This window comes from Cryptomeria japonica, chromosome 5 (assembly GCF_030272615.1).
Source record: "Cryptomeria japonica chromosome 5, Sugi_1.0, whole genome shotgun sequence".
Taxonomy (NCBI): domain Eukaryota; kingdom Viridiplantae; phylum Streptophyta; class Pinopsida; order Cupressales; family Cupressaceae; genus Cryptomeria; species Cryptomeria japonica.
The window spans coordinates 269,272-292,682 of record NC_081409.1 but is presented as its reverse complement, the minus strand read 5'-3'; the positions used below and the strand labels follow the sequence as shown (position 1 = coordinate 292,682).

At 38.9% G+C, this 23,411-nt stretch overlaps 1 protein-coding gene across 1 annotated transcript in view; it reads right to left on the bottom strand.

The window, feature by feature from the left end:
• The window catches only part of LOC131073131 (uncharacterized), a 45,348-nt gene extending 22,160 nt beyond the window's left edge, over window positions 1-23,188 (bottom strand). The window contains exons 1-3 of the mRNA XM_058009517.2: window positions 21,932-23,188; window positions 21,264-21,731; window positions 20,022-21,098 (exon numbers count right to left, since the gene is read on the bottom strand). Coding sequence (XP_057865500.2) covers window positions 20,022-21,098; window positions 21,264-21,731; window positions 21,932-23,008 — 2,622 coding nt within the window. The 5' untranslated portion in view covers window positions 23,009-23,188. The remainder of the gene's footprint in view (window positions 1-20,021; window positions 21,099-21,263; window positions 21,732-21,931) is intronic.
• Between the last annotated feature and the right edge of the window lie 223 nt (window positions 23,189-23,411).

Sequence of the window (23,411 nt, the reverse complement as noted above, 5' to 3'; positions counted from 1 at the left end):
GCTTCTCTTCTATTTCACCCATCAGGTCATAAGTCAAGGTCAAATTCTTTCGTCTCAGCCCATGAACATGTTGATTGACACACCACTTTGAATATTGACAATTGGCCGCATTAAGGTGGCTAAATCTGCGTGCTCTGGTTTTGACCATTTCACAAGTAGAAGAGGTGCATTCTCATCAAAGCGTGGCTAAGTGTATTCTCCATCATCGTCCAACTAGTCAAGCACATGGAAAAGTTCAGTTGTTCTGATCAAGCTTACTAGCAGTCTAGACCATAGTCTTTTTCTAATGTCAAATTCATCAGCAACATTTGCCCAAAAATCTTCCAGGTCTACTCTATGTTTGTACCTTTCCCCATTCACTGATCCAATATGGTTATGAGGATCGTAATTTGCTCTGGACCGGTAAAACATGAATGGGTACCACTGCATTTCAAGCCTGGCACTCTCAGTTGCTTGTGTCGTTGGGCAAGACTCCAGCATATTTCCGAAGAAGAAGGGAAAGGAAATAGCCACCTTTTGCTTTGTTCTTTGGAAGCCTTGATATGTTTCCAACTGTCTAAGGACTTCAAGCAAGACCATCCTGTTAGTAGGATAGATCGGAAGTCAGTAAGGACATCTGATAAAACTTTGAATTCTTATGTATGTGAATTTCGGATACTGAATAAACTAGGATCCATACTTGCTTATCAAACTTTTGACTTCATGATAAAGTCTCTTATGGGTTCCTCCTTGCAATGTCCTTGTGATGTACATCAAGAATGCATCATTTACCCGCTTAAAGTGAGTCTTTTCACTAAGTTGTAGCTGTGGATAACAATCATAGGACTTAAACTCGTTCTCTCCATTGCCTACTATCTCTTTGCAAATTAGTCCAGTATATCTGTAGGTTTTGGCCAACAAGTAGACAATGTAGGAGCTCATGTAAAATGGCTTTGTCCTTTTCAAATTTTTCAATTGTTCATGAAGATTATCACTGATTATTCGTGACCAATTGAACATCTTAACACCTAAAATGATCTCATCAATAAAATAGTACATCCAGGTTTCAAATGGCGCACCCTAAGGGCTGCCCATTACTCTATTCAGCAGTATGATGAATGTCACCATATTCTTCTTTGAAGTTTGTGCACAGCAGCTTCTTTGGAACTTTCTTGAGGGAAGCCTAGGATTTTCTAACCATAACTTGTTGATATTTGTTGCACAAAGCTCAAGCTGGTCCTCATAAGTTTTTGCATGTCTTCTTTGGTTTTATAGGAAGTTCTTTTGTAATCTGGTATTCCAAATGCTTCCTGAATGGCTAACTCTTCAAGATGAGCCAATACTCTTCCATCTGGTGCAATGATTTGTCTTTCTTGTGCATTGTAATGTATAGCACATTCACCCATCAGTTCAGCACATTCCATAACCGATGGAAATCCAGCTGCTTGGACGATGCCATTTCTCATCATCTGGCAAGCAATAGGTGTTGGCAAGAGTCCATCTTGTCCATACATTCTTCTCTTGAAATCTTTGAAGTCCACATGCCCGAGGTTGGTGTTTGTGATGTTTTTCCATTTAGAATTGATCTTTGACTCTAGCTGCAACCCTTTACTGGTGAACTTCATCTGAATTTTCCTTGAAGGTACTCCCTTGGTAGTCATTAACCTACAAAACACATGAAAATTTAACATTATTTTTGAGAAAATTTGAAGATTTTAACTCTGATTTTGCCTGTCAAAAAGCTAATTTTTTGTGAAAATCAGACTAAAAATGGAAGAATTTGGCTAAGTATCCAGTAAATTTCTCGAAAGTAAGTGAATAAGATAGAAGGGTGAAAGCAATCAGTCAAACTCATATTTTCAACCTTCGAAATAGTAGTTTTGACTGAAAATCTGTCCTTAATTCTGAAAATTTTGTCTTAAAGTCAGAAAAAGCACCTTATTCTATGGAAATTTTGTCTTAGAAAATTTTACTTCTTCAAAAAATTCTTCTTTAAAACCAATCTTTCATAACCTCGAGAGAGAGAAAACTTCTTCACAATTGAACTCCAATCTTCAAACTTGATAATGAATTTAAAAGTGACAAGTCAAATTGATATAGAGTTGAGAAGTTCGATTTTTAGAAACTTCAAGTTTTTTGTTTTTTCATTTTTTCGTTTTTTTGATATTCATTGAACTTGGACATCGTTCTATTTCTTCCAAAATGGAAACTCAATCTTCTCCTTCAAGCAAGTTGGCATAGAATCTTTTAGATTCTTCTCTAGAATTCCAAAAAATTTATGTGTTGAACTTTTTCATAAATTTTCTAAGTGTGGGATATTTTTGAAAATTCTTCCAAGTGTTGAAAAAAGAAATATAAAAAATATTCTAAGTGTTGAATTTTATTTTTCCAACCCTTTCAATTGATCCTTTGTTAATGGTGAATTGTATGTGCTTTATGTCAAACTTATCTGTTTCTCTAGCCATTTTCCTCTTCTCCATGGCAAACTTGGTCATATTCATGCTCATTCTACGTAGGCGGACTTCATAGTCTTCAAACCATCCCCTTACATGCCATGGTGGACTTTCATCTTGTTTGGACATTCCCAATTTAGGTAGGGCGGACTTTGTATTTGGCAAGCCAAGTGCTGGTCGGACTTGTTATGCCTAAGATATATGTTTCCCCATTAGTCTCCTTGAGTCGAAATGTGGACCCCTTTTTTTTGGTTTCAACCTCGGAACTCCGAAGTCCCGAGCTCCCCTTTTTTTGGTTTCGACCTCAAAACTCCGGAGTCCCGAGCTCCCCTTTTTTTTGGTTTTACCTCGGAACTCCAGAGTCCCGGAGTCCCGAGGTCCCTTTTTGGTTTTACCTCGGAACTCCGAAGTCCTGGAGTCCCGAGGTCCTTGTTGTTCTGACCTCGGAACTCTGGATTCCCGGAGTCCCGAGGTCTTGTTGTTGTTCCGACCTCGGAACTCCGGAGTCCCGAGGTCTTGGGTCTTTTTTGCCTCGGAACTCCGAAGTCCCGAGGTGGTCTTGTTCTTGTGCTTTCTGTCGACCTCGGAACCTCGGGACCCCAGAGTCCCGAGATCGTGGTTATGGCTTTCGTACGGAAGGGTTCGGGAGGCTATATATAAGAGATGATGGGCTTTTAGAGTTCATTTGTGCATTCAGAGCTTCTCCTCCCTAACCCCTAGTTGCGAACCTCCGAGCTCTCTCTTGGCGTTTTTGGGTCTTCGATTCACCAGGTTGGTGAATTTTCTTCCCCTTGTGATGTTTTTCTAGGTTAGATTTCTTTTTCTCCCCTCGTGATGTTTGTTTAGGTTAGATTTCTTTCTCTTGTGGTTTGTTTTCGCGTTTTGTTTTTGGCATGCCCTCATTTTCCCGACCGCGACCTCCATTACCATCCCCGGAACCCCGGATCCCCGGAGTTCCAGGTGTCCGTTCCATTCCACCCCGAAGCCTTGGATCCCTGGAGTTCCGAGTGTCCGTTCCATTCCACCCCGGAACTCCGAAACTCCAGATCCCCAAGGGTCCGGGTGTTCATTCCATTCCATCCCCGGAACCCCGGATCCCCAGAGTTCCGAGAGGTTTTTGTATAGACCTAACATCGGAACCCCAGATCTCCGGAGTTCCAAGCCTTCTCCCCTTGTGCCTAACCCGAGACCCCGAAGCCCCGAAGTGAATCAAAGTTTGTGCTTAATCTTGGATACTGAAGATTTGTGTTTCACTTGCAGGTTCGAGTGGCTAGATGGACTCATCTTCTAGCAAAAGAGGCAAAGAAATTGATAGACTTCCAGCCACCATGAAATACCAGTATCAGGGACAGGTCTATATTTCGAAGTTAGAAGATCAAATTCGATGGGTCACAGACACCGAAATTGGTCATGTAGAAATTGGAGATATTGAGGCCCAGTTGGATAAACCTAGTCTAGATGCTCTCCACCAAAGAATCAAGAGGTCTGGTCTAGTGGAAGCTACTGTATTCCCACAGTCGCTACAGGCACCAGAATTTATAATGACCATTGCTCCATTCTACAATCCGGAGACTAGAAAGTGCACTGATGTACAAGGAAAAACAATTATTGACTTGTCTCCAGATATGTTGGGGTTCGTCTTTGGAATCCCAACCAAGGAGGAGGCATTTTTATTAACTGAAGAAGAGGCCTTAAAGGCATGGAATGACAAAATATCAGCCAATAAGAGGCACATGAATGCCAACTGGCTAGAAGAGGAAAGAAAGACAGGGCTTAAGGCGACAGAGATCCTGAGGGCAGATTTCAAGGAACCCCAAAAGGACCTGATCATTATGCTCAGTGTTGATGTGTATTTTGTACATTATCAAACACAGAATAAAATACCCAAGGGTACCTTATCCTCTCTTGAGTAAAGCCTCTGATTGCTGAAGATATCGCGAAAAAGGATCAATCAGGATGACTCCAAGGTTCTTCGTTGTAGGATCTCTACGTGTGGATAAGCTCTTTGTGGTATGATGTGATTTGCTGGAATCACAAGGGGACTTACATTTGATGATTAAACGTCTGATCTGCTTTGAATATTGCTGGAACACAGGCTCTTACTAGCTTTGATTTGAAAAAAGGAAAAAAGATGAGGGCGAGGAAAGAATCTAATCCTAATACGAAGGAATGTAGGAGCAATGATTGATCGTTGATGAAATTCTAACTAAGTCTTGTTTTGACATCCCAGGACCATCTCCACAAGGTTAGTGCGATCTTCGAAGGGAAGCTATATGATGTTCAAATCATCACTGCAGGCATAGACACCATCAGGTTGATGCATATCAATGAAGAAGCGACAATTGAAGTTAAGCTTAAGCTGAATGATTCCAGTTGACTACACAAGGCAAGTCTGCAATCAACAAACTGCTAGTAGTATGGATATACAAATTCCACCATCAATCAAGCACATTTCTTCCACTCATCTAATAACATGAAATCAAATACGAGAAGTATAGAAACCATGCAAATTGTTGAATCGACCCATAAATTTCACCATTTCTTCAATGAAGTTACAAGTCTTTTACAACATCTTGGCAACAATCTTTGCCTTCTCTCTCTACTCTACTCTAATTGCTATTCTCTCTCTATCTTCTAACTGCTTCCAACTATTCCTAACTATTCTAACTATTGCCTCTACAAAATGAAATGCCAGGGCTTATATAGTGCCCTCAATACAATTCGATGGCTAAGATCAATTCGAGATCAATGGCCAAGATTTTACAATGAAAACCCTAATTAGGGTTTGTTACAACCATTACATAACATTTAATGCTTGACCAATGATAAAATTGTATTGCTTGGACACATGTCCTCTCTAGAAAATTCCACCAATGGATAGCTGGGGTAGGTACATCGGAGTTTGTGCCACCTTCCATGAGTTAGGTACATTGAATCTGGACATGCTGAGGTGGACCACACTGACTGGAGGAGTGATGACTAGGACGCCAACTCGTCTGACACTTGTAGCTTGGTAGATATTCAATTTGATGTTGTTGAGAAGCTAGCTTTAATTAATTCATCTGGAACTATCTGCTTCTTCAACGAACCCTTGTTCTAACTTCTTGTGTCCTTGATGTGCAGGATGATTGTTGTACCTCGCCTTGGAATACTGGATTGGAGAAGTCGCCCTTGATGACGTTAGTGCAAAGAATGCCGTCCTTGTCGATGCTAGGCTGGATCGAAGAAGGTCGTCCTTGTCCTTGCTTGATCGTCCTTGATCTGGCTTGATTTTCCTTGAGGAGAGTCTTCCGACTTGTAGATCTTTCGAGCTTGGAGTCGCCATCTTGATACCTACACAACATTTCAAAATTAGTAATATATCTTGAAATCTAAAAATTAAACTTTAAAAGGAAGATTCAAGATTTTAATTAGGAAACTTCATGATAAATCTTGAGTTATCATTTCCTAATTAACCATGTAATACTTAGACTTTTCCAAAAAATGTCTAAAAAATCAAACCTTGAATAAGGGTGTCAAGATGATTTTGCCATACCTCCTCTTGAGAATTAACTCTAAGAAATGATGTAAAAATAGATGAATTTTGCTAGGCAAAGTGTCGATCAAGACTCCCTTTAGCAAAATGCGCCCCCTTTAGTCTTCACAAGCATCAACTCCACCACCTCTAGCCTTCGACACCTTCAAAACATCTGGAATTTATCCTCCAATCTAGCAAGAAATACGCCTCTCCAATAGCCTTCAAGATGAATTTCGCCTTCCTTAGTCTCTCCACACTTAGTAGAAATTCGCTCCACTCCTCTGGATTTCGCTCCTCAAATTGCTCTCCAATTTCGCACTTGAAAGGATGATTGAATGATTTGAATTGTGAAACAACACCTCCAATATATAGAGCGCTCACCTTCTACATCTCTCCATAGGCCGACTTGGTGGAAAAAAATAAACAAAGATTAATAAAAGGAGAAGGCCGACTTAATTAAGCAATAAAAAATGATACCTCAAGCGCTCTTCTTTTTAAATTTTAATTTAATAATAATTAATTTCGAAATGCCTCAATTAATTAAAAAAAACGATTTTCCAAGGCTCAAAATTAATTATTAAATGCTATGCGATTTTCATTAAATGCCAATTTAATTAGAATTTTTTAAAATATTTCGAAGTTTTTTGGCGAACTTGGCATCTAGTGCGATTTGCTAAAATAAGGCAAAAAATAATGAATTTTGATAACTTCGCTCTGGTCCCTTGGAGAGGGACAGGAGCGCCTAGTACAACTTGGGTTGATTCTCTCCTTTGTGGCCTATTCAAGTTATATTCAATGGGCAAAACATACTTCTTTTGACCTCTTCAAATCGCGAAATCACTTAAATCTTGCGAGGATAATGCAAATTAGGAATTCAAGCTCCGATCCTTCAGTGAGGGACAGGAGCGATTTTTGTTCTCAAGGCCAAATCACTACAATTTTCATCTCAAATTTCCTTTGCTAGGGAAGATTTCACCTTACTTCATGCTATGAATATAAAGAAAAGCGCTCTGGTCCTTCAATGAGGGACAAGAGCAAATTTGACCTTCTAGGCAAAAAACTTCATCATTTCATTGTCAAGTCTGGATGCTCTATCATGCTCATTTCGTCCTTCATTGTGTCTTTGATGTTTCAATTTGACCAAACAAGGTCAGGAATGACTCAAATAAGCCTTTTCGCCCTGGACCCTTGGTGAGGGACAGGAGCGCTTTGCCTTGGTCCCTGGGAGAGGGACAGGGGCGAATTTCGCTCTGGATCCTCAATGAAGGACAGGAGCGAAATTTGCCTTTTTGAACTCTCTATCAGGATAATTTTTATGGAATATAACATTTAAGTATAAGTGACATTTCAGACTTAGCCAAATTTCAGGATCAGGACTTCACTCCATATATACTTTCTTCTTTCTTATACTTTAAGTTATATTCCATATATACTTTCAGGATGTTTGAGAGTGGTTTCAGACCTCCAGGAGTTATATTGCAAAATCTAGTTTTTTGAGGTTTTTCAGTTTCCAGACTTAGTCAAATTTCAGGATCAGGACATTCCAGACTTAGCCAAATTTCAGGATCAGGACTTCACTCCAGCAAGACCTGCTATCCTATTGATCTCCCCGACAGCACTCAAAATGCAAAGGCCAGCTAACAAAACCCTAAAAGACCTAGAAAACAAACCCTAAAAAGCAAAAAAAACATGGGTCCCCATTTGCAATGGGGCGATGTGTGAAAACGTCACAACACTCAGCAGGGCCTTTGGTAAGCTGGACTGCAAGCACTTCCATCCCTGGATGTTCCAGTTCATGAGCACCATCTTAATAGGGAAACAATACTTTGACTGGCCACAGATCCTCTGTGATAATATCTGTAAGCAGATGAAAGAGGTGTAGCACACACAAAAATTCTTCTTCACATCATATGGCATCTGGGTAGCTGCCAGAGCTGGAAAATTCCCAGGCCTACAGGTGGAAGGACAATTAGGAGAGAAGGAAGGACAAAAGAAGATATGGGAGTATTATTCCCAACTCACTCTAGCCGATGCCAAGCTGCATTTCAAGAGGGTTAATGATGCCTTTGTTTTCCCAATAATCATCAAATTGACAGGGGATGCAGGATATCGGATTAGCCCAGAGGCTATGGCTATCATCCGGGAGTGGGCATGTTGGTTCATCCAAAACCCACGATCCACTTACATTAGGCTTGGTGGATTCACAGGGAACCCAATGCTGCTGCCTCGTTATTGCAACGATAGGCTGATTCTGCTAGAATATGTAAGGCAGCTTATAGGCCTCCAATCACTGCTGTCATCAAAGCATAAAACAGGAATCGATTTCTCGGTGTCTATTGGGTACTTTGCCTGTTCCAAGATACAAGTGGCAAAGTTGGCGAAACAAGAGCTTCAAGATCTAAACTTGAAGGAATACAATCATGCTAGGGAGTTTTATGATCCCTACAGGAAACTTAAACAAGCTATGCCTAAGGCATATGAGGGGCACAGGCCCAGCTTGGAAGACTTCTGGGCTAACTTACAAGATAGCTTCGAAGTTGTAATGTCCCCTACTAGGATTTGGTCTAATTAAACCATAATTAATCTACTTTCAAGTGCTTACGACTTAAACTAACTTGATCAAGAGTCAAGGCTATCTTAACATGAAAACAAATCTGAGACATTCTTTCTTTAGTCGATCAAGTACTAGATAAATTAATCTTATTCTGATTCATTTATAAATCATTTACATTTATTAAATTACCAGTTTTATGAATTATTATATATTATTATAGAGTCGTTACTAAAAGATACTACATTAATTATATTTATTGTATTAATATTTGTTATTATATCAGTATCCATATTTATAACCCTTATATTATTCCTTATTGTGATTTGAGTATATATATATATATATATATATATAAAATAATGTTACCAATAATTTATATATTTGCTAATAACGTATTATTAACACTGCCACTGCAAAACATTATTAGTTATGAATATATTTAGTGGCTGGGAATGGCAGACAGATCTGATGCGTGTCAGACATGGTCTGCCACTGTCATGAAACTATGTGTTACTATAATACATATTTTAAACTATGTTAATATTATTGTTAAAATTATGTATAAAGACATTATCGAGCTTCATATACTAAGCATGCATATTAAGCACATCAACATGCATACCACTAGGAACAAGGATGTTCTGCCTGTAACTAGATAACAGTTCCTATCTGAATTGATCAATAATAATTTCATTTTAATGAGCACAGATTATATATCTCCATCCCTTCCCGATACACTATCTTCCCTCTCTAAATACCTATTGAATAGTTGCAATGTCAAGAGTAATCTCTTTTCAATGGAATGGTTTTCTCTAACAGCCACGTCCTCCTCTAAATATTATTAGTTAATTTACTTAATATCATTTCCCTTAAACATACTTCTTCGTAAATATTTGTTATAATCTAATCATAACCATAAGTTATTAATTGTTGACTATGTCTTACGTGTCTTAATTGATATTTGTTTGAAAACATAATCCTATTTAAACTTATTTAATTGGAATTTGCTTAATGATATATATATATATATATATATATATATATATATATATATATATATATATATATATATATATATATATATATATATATATATAATGTCGATATCTTCTGGATAATTGCTGGATGATATTGGTGTTGATCGCTGATTTTCAACATTTCTTTGATGACACCTGAGTTGTTAATAATAGGGAGACCATATAGTTCAATTCTTTGTCAGTAATTATTTGATGTGTTTTGTTGTTTGTCTTAGCACTTCCTTAGAGACTATGGATCGATATAGGACAAGAAGGATTGCTAGATCTTTCATACCATCCATCTAGTACTTCTCAAACTTAATGGATGACTAATACTAAATAACACCAATATCGTTTTTGCCACTCATTGCTAGATTAGCACCAAAATATGCATCGCTACCTTCGATATCATAGTTATCTTTTTTTCATATTCATGCTTCCTTTCTGGACATAATCCTTAACATACTGTAGTCTCTTTCCTTACGACTTGTCTCTTCGATAATGGAAGAAATATAGAACATTAAGATGTAATATTATAAGATAAAACTATAAAGTTTAATAATAAATATTAATAAATATATTAATTAAAAAATAATAATATTTAATCATTACAAATAATCTTTGGTTTCATAATTATCATATTAATTACTAATAATCACTTTATTTAAGATATATATATATATATAACGATCAAGGAGGGGATATGACAGTCTTATTATAATATTAATATTATTTTTATATTAATGAATGATTAATATTACTATTAATATTATTAATTACATAATAAATGATAATTTATTATTATGATGAAGAATCACAAAATCTATTATTGATTACATCACCAGGATGTGGGGTTATGACAACCCTCTCACTTTAGAGGAAAATCGTGAAGTCTCATAAATGAGACGATTTTCCCATATTATTAAATGTTAATTAATAAATGTTTTAATTATCGTATTTATTTAATCAAGATAATCCAATGTCCAAAGAGGGGTTATGACAGATCATATTTATTTAATCACAATAATCCAATGTCCAAAGAGGGGTTATGACAGAAGTCAGGGAAAAGAACTATAACAAGTTATCTGTCCCACAGGTGAGAGATTTTGGTATTGAGACTAACCTCCCAAAGGACCTGAGAGATGATGGAGAGTTACTTGATCCAGTCTATAGAGAATCAGGGATAGATAAGAGGCCCCTCTCCCCAATAAAATGGCCTGCAACTGAAGATACAAATATGGAGAAGGTCTGCAAGGCGATCATCAATAGAACTAAACAATGGTTAAGCCAGAGGGTAAGGCCTAGCGTATCAAAAACAAAACAGAAGGAGTCCACCTCAGTGGTACCTCAGTCAAGAGGCCATAAGGAATACGTTCGAAAGACAAAGTTAGCCTCAAGGCAGAATACCTCCACCGACCCAGGTGAGGAAGATAAGCCACAAGAGAGTATTGAGGACTTATTGAAGAAACTCCAGGAAAAGATGAGGGAGTCCGAACTATTGAAGAAGGCTGCAGACCTAGGGGTGACCGATGGGCTGGGCGCGGTGCCACTCGCCAAAGTTCTCCCACCAAGGACGGCTATAGGCCACACCGAAGGAGAGGGTGCCCAGGGACAAGAAGAGAATGTAGAAGCCACTGAGAAGGTACCCACTCAGCCACCTTCCACAGGTACAACAAGTGCTCCAGGCACCACTGCTCCTGCACCACCATTAGTCAATGTATCTACAGGGCAGCCCAAAGTACAAAGCTTCACATCTACTACTGAAGGGGTAAAAGTTAGAAACATTGAGTCTGACTCCGATCAAGAAGAGGAGGATTTTGAGCAACAACGGCCGCTAGAAGGCGAAGGGGGTGAAGCAGAAGACATATTGAATGAAAGGTTGATCCTAACCCCCCAAGATCAAGAAGACCTTCTAAAGGATATAGCAATCAGGCAAGCCGAGACGGAGCCAGGTGATGAAGAAATGACATTCAATGAAGAGGTCAATGGCAAGCTAGGGGAATTACACAGACAACAAGCTCTCCAAGCTAATCTAGCCCGCCAGATTTCCTCACCCCAAGATCCTGGGCAAGAGCGAGCCGAAGTGAGAGATGAAGCAGAAGAGCAAGCACAGGTCCATATCATAACTGCGGATATTGTATCACATGGCTGGAGTTTACCTTCGGAAAGAAAAAGAGGAAAGCGGAACTCCCAGAAGTCACTCTACAACAAGTAATCACTAAGGAACCTCCAAAGGTTAAAAGGCTGAAAACCATCCATCATCTATCAAAAACAAATTCCAGTGAAGTGATTGCAGACGTGGCAGTACCGCATGAAGTCGAAGGATAGGTCTCCCCCAAGTATCAAATATCTCAGGTGAATTTGGGTAAGCAAACCAAGTGGGGAGAGCTAGATACCTTGGAGCTGGCCACAAGTGTTGTCAGAGGGCGCGTGGAAAAAGAGCATACCTCAAATATGGAGCTTAAGGCGCAACTTGGGCAATATAAAAAGCCCCTAATAGAAATGTGTAAACCTCTAGATTCTTGTAGAACGGATGACCTGCCTTCAACCTCATCACTACCAGAGGGAGAGGTAAAGGTGAGACGAGTAGCTGCTGCCACCAAATCTTGGACCCAGGTAAATGCGGCCAAGATTAGATTGTTTCTGCAGAATACAATAGAAATATACCGTAAGGCGGTACAGGCAGGCAGAGCTTTGGCAACATGCTCCACACAATGGGAGCGGAAGGAGAACACCTTTAATAAACAGCTCCGAGTTTTGAAAAAGATACTATGGTTAGGAGAAGAGCTGATAGTAAAAGAAGACCTCTTAGGAGGGGATAGTTGTGAGAATTTACAGTCCTACATATACATTTTGGAGCTAAAAATAGAGATGTATCAACAATATATCAAGGAGATGACTAACATTTGAGACCCTCTCCTCAGGGAGATTTTGTCATATGAGAATTTTGTGACAAATATACTAGGACCTTTTGGCCTCAGAATAGCTGATACCGGAATAATGGATCAGCAGCAAGTTTTGAATCAATAGGATGCGTATGAGGCACAAAACCTAGGACCTGCCGCCCAGTTTGATGTCGCCCTTATGGATAGATACACACGGCTGATTATTCAGTGTCAAGAGGTGGCGGATACGGTGAAGGAGTTAGAGGAACAAGGAGCACATGCAAATGAAGCTTTGAAGAAATATAAATTTAGAATTAAGCATGTAGCCAATCCTCCAGTCCAAGCAGTTGCATGCATAATTGAAAATTATAAGGCTTTTACCAAGAAATAAAAAGATAAGCACACAATTGCTAAAGATAGCAAAGTTTTTTCTTGTATTTTTAAAACTGTTGCTCCTACTCAAGTTCCAGTTTTGAGAAAAATTCTGCATGATTACGAAAACGTGGCTCACCAAGCAGGGTTTTCGTAGTGCTCATGCAATCCCCATTTTGTAGTTGTTAAGTGGAGTATCGAGGCAAAAACTTGCAAGTTAACTGCGACTCCTAGGATCAGTTCTTAATTTAGAGTAGAGATATTTCCTAGATAGTAGGGTGGGAAACTTCTATAAATTGAGAAGTTAGATTCATTTGTAAGGGTCCCAAATTGATGATTTGTAGCCTACTTAGAGATTTTAGAGTATTTTGCAGATTGTTAAGAAGTTTGAGTTATTTTTGTTATACATTCATGGAGATTAATATGAAAAGCAGCTTGTAGATTGCTTGATCTACATTTATATTCTACCAAATTGTTCTGTGTAATCGAGTAAGGTCTATTGTTTTGAGTTAGCAATGTGGTAATCTTTTTGTCTATCATGTTATGAATCATATTGCGCACGTCAGTGGTGTATGAGAATTACTGTGATAGGCCATATTGTTGATGATTTTATGTCCACAGATTTGTGAAATTGATGATTTTTGCAGGTTTTCTAGAGGTCCGTTGTTGAATGCTAACTTGGATAATATTTGATAATTGCTCGAATTGCAGGGAACTAATTGAATAGTTTATTAAGTTGTCATTGTATTGATCTTTATTGTTATTTTCTTGTTTCCCTTACACTTCGCATTTTATTTCCCCAAAGAATCTTAAATCATAAAATACAAAAAAAGAGGAAGTGCAATTATCTGTAACCAGCGAGATTTAGCTCTAACCAGCAAGCCCCTTTACAGGTATAACCACATCAACCATTGAGCTATCCATCACCGTCGAGACCCGACTACAGAGATCTTGGGGTAGTGAGTTCTTCCAAACTCGTTACTTTTCAGGAGAGGTGGTGAGTGTTTGCATAAACTACTTGACTGTTGGTGGGTGTGTCAAAACACACGTCAACAGGACTTTGTGACTTCTTGGACATGTTCAACTTCTCCTCCTTGCCTTGCCATCTTGACCTTCCTCCAAGGCGGACTTGACAACTTTTATGCTATGGCAGACTTGCTTAGTGTCACATCTTCATGTTCTTTGTGCCATCTTGCTTGGGCGGAGTTTGCAACTGATTGGACATGTTCTTCATGCCTAGGCAGACTTGAAGACTCTTTGGACATTTTGAATTTTAACCCCTCTTAGCCTTGGGCAGATTTAACCTCACGTTGGAACTTCTTGGGCGGAGTTGGAGAGTGCTTGGACATTGGCATCTTCTAGCTAGGCGGACTTTGGAGACCCTTTGCCTTCCTTGGTATGGGCAGACTTTGAGGCTTACAAGCCATTTTCCAACCTAGGCGGACTTTGGAGATGATTGGAACATGCTTGCTTGAGGGTGGCGGACTTTGCAGCTATTTAGACATACCTTTTACCTTGCCTAGGGTGAACTTCAAGAGTGTTTGGCCATGCTCCTTACCTTATTGGGCGGACTTGAGGCTTGACAAGCCATGGCAGACTTTAGGCCTTTTGTGTCATGCCAAACCTTAGACAAAATTGATAGCTTCTTTGATAGGGCGGACATCATTATGGTCTGGCCATAGGTTCATATGCCATGTTTGAATTTCTTCCATCTCTACTTGACCTTGAATCGTGTCCTTGACAAAGATACTTGATTGACTTTTTTGTTCAACCATACATGCTTACCTGGAACTTCTGGAACAAAACCCTAGCCTGGAGATTTTACCTTGCTTTTTACACTTGAAGACATAAATTTTCGATTTCGAAGATGGGAACGTTGATGCCATGACCTGAGAGACCCAACCCTAGGTTTACTTTCAAAAAAGCAAAAAAAGCAACAAGCAAGCCAAAAAAGCTACTTCCTAGATTGGTCCCAAAGTGCCAAAAATCAAAAAAGCAAAAAGCAAAATTCCTTAAAAATAGGAAGGTGTCATAATTGACCCTAAGCAATTGAGATCTTTGTCCTTTGGGCCTTCTGAGCACTTTGACGATGTCCAGACACTATTCTGAGCATGAATTCTCTATTTGACTGGGATAATTTCTCAAAAATTCAACTCTAAACTCTCGAAGAATAAAGGCTTATGAAATTGCAGAGCTAAGACAAAACCATAAAAAGCAAACTACTGGGGGTCCCCATTTGCCATGGGGCGATGTGTGAAATAGGTCACAACACCAATTTCATTACATGTTGAATGTTTGCAATCCTCCTAACAAGCTATCACAAGGCTTTAGAGCTAACCTTGTTTACCAAGTGTTTGACGTAATGACAAACAAATCATCTTGAGAACACAATCAATTGGGACAAAGATCTTTATAGTGGCAACCAGTGGGCATGCCAATTGTTTGACAAAAATCCTAAGGCACACGAACATAGAGATAAGGCTAAGACAAGGTGGTTTTTTAATGTGAAGTTTCTTTTGAGATAATGGACACTTTCTTGTTGAAAATTGTGATGATGTTTGGTTTTAAATTCTAAGCATTAAATGACAATAGTTGTATGAGTTCATTGTAAGATATAGTTGTGTGCATACTTTGGCCATAAAACAATAATCTTCAATGAACATAACGAACAGAGTATGCTAGCAAACTGTTTGACAGAATTACTCTGAGTTGAAGTGGACAAAATTACCCAGAAAAGGGGGTATCTTACACAAACATAGAAAAAACAAGATCTCAGCTAATTTATTTCTTCTTTTGTCAAATGGTAGCCACCAATTTCATTTCACACATTGTATCTTGACAGTCCTCCATCAATATTGTTGCCTTATGCTGCACAACTAGTGCAAGAGGAAAAGGATCAATGAATTACCAAATACTTGGATGCTAAAGACATTTGGGCCGTCCAACTCCCTTGCAAATTTGCCAATTTGTTAGCATGGAATTTTGGGACTTGATGTTCTCTGTGATCTAATTCCAATCCAACATAGAGTGACTAGAAGTTGGGCTAACTCATAGGATACCAAATTCAATGTCACCCTTGTAGGTTGTAATACTTTTATATTTTGCTAACCTTTTCTAGAAGGAAAAGCAAAAAGCATATTGAGCTAAATAAGAGAATGGTGTGATCTAGTGGAAAATTTATAAGACTCACAATTAGTCATGGACATGATATAAGCATGAAGAATTCAAATGCTCTTCTCCAGGTTATATTAGCAAGATAGATTGCTATTGTTTTTAGGTTTGGTAGAATTGGGCATTGTATTAGCTAGGTTTGATTTGGATTGGGGTCCATGGCTAGACAGCCCTAGGTTCACCTAAGGTCTGGCCACGCACCCTAGATACTATGTGGGTCCATCTAGGCCATACTTGTTGCAAACCTGTTGAGAAAAATGGACACATTGCCGATGACAATTGAAGTAATAAAATAGCCACACACATAGAGGAACGTGCAAAAGAAGTTGGACAAGGAGCTAAGTGCGCTACAATACCTATAATGCATAGTGTGGGAGATGTTTAAAATGCAGCCAATATGCACCTTTCTCATTTCTCACCACCCCCATGCTGACAAGCTTTGACATTCCTACCTACACATAGGTGTTCATCACATACATTATCATATTCCTCCCCAATGACCACATGACTACATCCCACATCAAGACAAATTACATAATTCTAATTAATATAGACTAATATATTAATATATTTATATTCATTATTCATATATCTATTTGTAATATATATTTATTATAAAGGAGCTAATTTAATAAATAAATATATTTATTAAATAATAAAAAATAATATTAAATACCTTATTATATATAATTATTATTTATCAAATTATAAATTATTTATTTATAATTAATACATTTAAATTTATGTGCTTGTTTAGGAAATCAAATTGAATGGAGATAAGTTTAGGGAAATTATTCAAAAAGTATGGAGGAATGGGGATGGGATTGCTCAGGACGTTGTGGGATCTAGCCAGTGGACTTGATATAATCTGGAATAAAAACATTTTTTGCTGCTCTATGGTGGTTACCAAACGGTATTGTCTCACTGTTAGCTGTAAGGATGCCAGAAACAGTTGCCATGTGCTCATATCAAATGTGTATAGCCCTAATTCTAAATCTGAGTGATTGGCCACATGGGAATAACTGTGATCTTTCAGACATAATCACAGTATGGAGAACTACATTGTTGGTGGCAACTTTAATGCCACTTCGGCTCCTAAAGATAAACAAGGAGGGCCAGTGATCAGCAATTGTGGACCCATAAATTTCAGAAGATGGTGCAATGATCTTGCTTCGATGGACATCAAGCCAAGATCAAGATGGTTTACATGGAACAACAAATGGGTGGGAGCAGACAACGTTCAAAGCAGACTCCATCATTTCTTCCTCAACTCAGAATGGCTTTTGGAGTTGGGGGGTTTTTGTTCGGAGGTTCTTCATTACAAGGGATCCGATCACTAGACCATATCCCTTATTTTAAGCAATCCTAGTAAACTGCAAGGTATCCCTTTCAAGACGGAGTTCTTTTGGTACGAGCACCCTAATTTTGACAAGCTGATTGACAAAGTGGAACACAGAATTGAGAGGCTGCAAGTGATACATTGTGTCAAGTAAGCTAGAGAAAGGCGAGAGTGGAACAAGGAGGCCACAGGCAATCATTTCATCAACAAGAGTAAAGTAGAATCAAAGATAAAAGATTTGGAGAAAGCTATATCCATTTCTGGGTACACACAAGACTACAGGGAGAAGGAAGAAAATCTCTTAGGTGATCTGCATTGTCTATTGAGGATGGAAAAGATTTTTTGGCAGCAAAAGTCTAGAGTGAAATGACTCAATGAGGGAGAAAAAAACACAAGATTCTTCCAATTGTCAACAAAAATTAGGAGGCAACACAACAGTAATTTTGACAATGTCATCCTTAGACATCAAAGCCATTAGAGGTGAAGGTTTGAAATTCTCAGTGATATTTTGGGCTCCCAAGTTAATCTTGAGCAATTTCATTTCCAAAAGAAAAAGCTGCAGATTCATTTCATATAGCATGGGGTGCACATTCCATAAAAGTTATGGTCTGAATATGTCACTCCATACAATATGTTTAACAACAAAATTGAGCTGCTTTAATTAATATGTACATATATGATTGTAATGCAGACATATGCATTGACATGTCGACTCCCATTTAGTTTGGGCTCATTTTGATGAAATGTCAAAGTACAACTACATATCAGCCGATAACCCAATGTTAACATGAGCTCTCCAAATTATTTTGTTAGTCTAGAGTCCTAGACTCATTCTTATAAAGCTAGATACAAGTAAAGAACACATATATATACTAAATCTTATTCACATATATGAATCTAGCTATATGAGTCTAAGCATGTGTGATTCCATCATGACAAGTTACCTCCACCGGCTAAAACCTTTTACTCGACGATACTCTCTCCAACTTGAAAAAGTGTCAACGATTCTTGACACACTTATAAAAACACGTAACACATTATGAGTCATCACCATCATAATCATTCTTAATTATACTTCAAAAGATACTTGACATAATCAAATTGCCTTGCCTGATTGTTTGGCTATTAAACAATTAATATCATAATTCAGTACTTAAACTAGACAAATTAAACAAGATGTGAATATGAGCAATTGAAGATTGGTTGAGTCAGATTTTAGGAACAATTGTATGGACAAAACATTATACTGCTAAATCTATAAATTATGCATGATGGAAACTAAAGAAGCTAATGAAGAAAACAAAACGCACTAATATTCACACCCAAAAGAGTAATATTTGCAGCAATAGCAAAATCAACAGCTTTATTTGTATGAGATGTATGGTGTATAATATGCACAACAGCCTCTGAGAAGAGAGATGAAGCTATTGTGCTCTGATCTTTATAACATTAAGCAATAGATCAACATACAGGTGTTTCTAATGAAAGAGAGAGAGTTACCATTGGACGAAATATTACAGTTTACAACATTATTGAAATATTTAAGTCAGCAGTGCTTGTCATGATGTAGTTAAAAATGGCCAACTTGTTGAAGCCATAACAACTCTTAAGATACACCAGTAGTAATTGAAACTCAAAACCATGAGATCTAAAATGGAGTGTGATCAAAAATGTTGATGCAAAACCTACTACACCGTTATATTCAGAACTCTCTATCAACCATGTGATCTGTTAATGCGAGCAGTTATAAAGGATTTGATTTAGTTATTTCAAAGTTTGGTAACCTCTTTGAACTTTTGTGTCTCCATTTAAAATGTTTTCTGAATCAAAATCAATATGCAACACTTCTAAATGAATGTTCTCAATGTTCAATCAGAACCAAACAAAATGCATTTTCAGGGCCTGTAGAAGAAGGCTTAACCACCTAACAGAAGCTCTCCTTCTTGGCTGGTTTTTGATCTTTAGCTATTCAAACTTATGTGGTCTGAAAATTTGGCAACAAACCCTGACAGACATCAAGCTATGTCTCAAAGCAGGGTGAATAAGTTCTCAAGTGACCTCAACTAATTGAGAATTTACAACTATACACAGGTATCCCCCAAAAATTTATTTCTGAGTTTTGACCTGTGGCACCCTAAAAATTATAACATCCAACCTTTAATAATAAAATTATGTTAAGCTATACATACCTCTTCGTTTATAAATTTGTGCCTCTTATACGGTATCTCAAAGGAAAACTCTGAGGTTTCATGTATTTCTTACACCTTAACAACTGTTTATGGTTCATCTATACTTAGCAGTGCATGGGAAAGGAAGTTCCAGATGTTATCTGCCGTATTTCAGGGAGGACAGATTCTCACCCATGGCCATTATCACCGGATAATAACAGGAATGAATCTGGGCATCTAGAATTCAATCAGCATCTTGCTTCATCCCAGGATCCATTTTGAATATAGGGCGTCTAGTGAGTTGTGTGAACAATTTTGTCTTGTGGACTGTCACTGTTATCAAAAGAATAAATAAAATTTTCTATAGTTTTTCCTACATTATTTTCTGTATCTCTTAGTGAATATATCAGAGACTATAGCCAGAAGTAGCATACCATTATCAGTATCATGACATCTACACAAAACATTATGTTGACTTGCTCTAATTAGAGGAATGCAATGGATAGATCTCACTGGAATCGCATGGTTTTTAATATAATGGTAGGAGATGATGGAAGTAGTACTCACACCAGATGAAGAGTCAGCAGAAATGCCTGAGTCCTTATCCTTCCCGCTAGATGAACTTTTTCCATCTTTGACAGACTTCTGCCAAAGAGCCATGTGTGTAGCAAGTGAAATGTATGCTTGAATAGGTGGCATCACCATGCAAGCAGAAGAGTTGGATTGCTCTTGAGCAAACATTTGAACTAGAATTTTGAGGCCAGAAGCAAGATCTCCCAATTTTGGGGAAGCCAACAAGGCTTTTCGAGTACCCTCTTCGGCAAGTAAGTTCTCTACATGCCATGCTGCTGCCACTGCAATGGTAATGCTACCATTACCAGGTTTCTCAGATAGTCCCTTGCCTTTCATCACACTCAATTTCATAGAGACTTTCCTTGTCCTTTTAGATTTTTTCTGTTTGTCCTGTTTTGATCTATTTATGCCCCTTGTAGCATTGCCAGAACCAAAAATACACAAGGCATTTTGAAGAAATTTTATCAAAGCTTCCACCAGATCATCAAACCCACCCCATGCAAGTATTAATTTATGAGCTGCCCTTACTTCTTCCTGTTTACTTTCATCCTGGAGAATGGCATCAAAGTCCATGAGAAGTTGGTCACAATGCTTAATGAACTCTGATATATCTTTGGGTGGAGTGATTGAGGCAATATGCAGTATAGCTGCCAATTCAGATGGACTACATGCAGAACTTAACATGTGCTTGAAGTTTTGAGCTGAAAATAACTCACAAAGGGCTATTTTGCATGACTGGTTGTTTGCCAAGTTGGAAGCAAGCTTCATAACCGCAACTAAAATGCCTTGTCTTACCTGAGCATCCATATCAGCTGGTGTCATGAACAGGCTAATTAAGGCTTTTACCAGTTCAATTTGAGACTTTACAGTAACCCCTACAGATGGAGCATGTTCACAAAACCTTGCTGCTGCAGACGGAGACCTTTTTACCAGCACAATGAATCGACTGCATGCCTCGGGGACAGATACTTTCAATGGGAAATATGATGGAAGAAGAAGTCTGGTGAGTCGCTGAGCAACTGAACAATGGTCAGTTGCAAGAGATTCCAGTATGGAATCCAGGTTGACAACCTACATTGAATAAGCAATTTAAGATGAAAGCATCAAAAAATATGCACTTGAATCTTTAATAAACAACTATTGAGTGTGAGAACAACTCTGATTGTAATCATTAGATTAATAGATTGTCTCATCGCCAACAGTACATCAATACTAGCAATAGAATCAAAACCATACTTTATGAAACTGTAGTGCTCGAATGTCCTTCAAAGTCAGGAGGAGATCAGCAGCTGCTGTTCTTACAGCCAGGGCAGGATCATCAAGCATTGGGGACAACCTCGGAAGTAGCACTTTCAGCAATTCATGACTTTGCGGGTTATCGAGCAAATATATCATTCCATCAACTACAGCACGCCTGACTGTGCTACTAGACAGGTCATGTGCCATTTCATCAACAACTTTCGTCAGAAGTTTCGCAGTAATTGTAGATGGGACAACTTCCCAGAACAATCGAAGAATTCGACAAGCACCTTCAACAGCAGTCGAGCGTACATCAGGACAGTCATCTAGAAGCAACTTTTCAAGAAGAACAAACTGTTTCTCTAGTAAAGCTTCCTTTTCTTCTTTAGATGCGTTTGGGTCTTCCAGAGGGAACATGTCTACTAGAAGAAGCAATGCATTACGGCGAACATTTGAATTTGCAACCTGAGCGTAAATCACTTATTAGAAACATAAAACAAAGCTATGCAGACTGTCAGTACATGTTGGCTGAAAATTAACTTTGATGTATTTACAAAGGCAACTAGAAGCCATTTAAAAGTTGTCACATTAGCACTGGAAATTATGCAACAGATGACTCCCAAAAAATCACAATAATAAAATATAAAAGGCAAAGATATGAAAACCTGCAAAGCTCTGAACAATATAGGCTCCTGAAGATGGAATAGAAAAGCTTCAACACCCTCCTGAGTGCGGGGCGTGATAAAGGCTTGAAAAAGCTTTCTAATGGACGACGCAAGATTTTTGGAAGAAGCATAAACGGCCCCTTCCAGCAATGACTGCATGAAGTGATGAAGCGAATGTGAAGAGGAAGAGGAAGAGGAGAGCCTCCAGGCCCTTAAGAGAATCTCCCCATATGCCTCAAGAATAGAACGACGACCAAAGGGGATCTGCGCGCGAATGATGGGTAGCAGCTCCTCGGCAAGCTGCGCATTGAGGACCAACAGGAAAGCCACAAAGCGTCTGCCCTCCTCTGCCCTCACATACAAGGGCGCCACCACGCACCGCCTCAGCAGCTGCTTGAGATCCCCGCTACTCTCATGCGTGAAGTCCAGGGACGCCAAACCCTCCCTCATCGAATACACTCTGTGCACATCGATTCTGCGAGCAGCAGAGAGTGACTTGGCCAGCAAGCAGGGCAGCGCCTGCGCCAACAGCGCCTCCCTCCTCGGCCAGGACTCGCGCCACCATTGCTCACACATCCCCGCCACGCACTCCTGCAGTGCACTGTCCTGGTCAAACAACACCAAGTTGCCGTGCAGCTTCTCAAGAGTGGGGAAAAGATCGGCGGGGGAGAAACCATTCTCACGCTGCGTCGTCATGCATAGCTGCGCCAAATGAGCGTAGCTGCGGAGGGCATTCAACGATCCCGTTGACCTCCTGCTGCCCTGCGCTTCCGCCTCCTCTGACAAAAGCCTCTGGTTTCTGGCACTCCTCCTCCTCCGCTTCTTCTCTGGCGATGATCTTGTCAAATTGTCCCTGCCATCTGATGATTTTTCGTTTTCGAAGTCCACAACGGCCTGAGACGTGGACAGCAAGAGAGCGTCGCAGAGCTTGGCTTTGGAAGCCGCGGTAGCCTCGACGCACCATCCCCGCATCACATTTTTAAGTGCAGATTTGTCCACCCTGGATTGATGTTTCTCCACCAAAGCGAGGAATTCTTCCGGAGAGCTCTCCAACGCTCTTGCAAACCTTTCTTCCATTTCTGCTTCTGCTTCCTACCCTGGCAGGGACGATCAATTTTCATCCCCTAAAGACGAATATAATTAGCATTCCTTACAAGTTCTTAGCTTCTTGCCCTTCCAATTCCTCTGATTCAGTTCACGTTTTCCTGCAAACTTGACAACTCGCTTCTGATGGTGAATTTGAATTTTAAAAATTTGGGTTGTCTTTTATACTGGAAGCCTTTCCCTCTTCTTTTATGTACGTTTAAACTTGCAATATTTAAAGTTTATTCAACTTATTTAGGAGAGATCTCATATTTTCTATATATCAAGGAGAAATCAAGTTTTGTTATTTATTGTAATATCAATATTATATTTGCTTGCAATAAGGGTATTAAAGTATATGGTTTTGAATTTGATTTTGATTTTTATATGTAAAAAT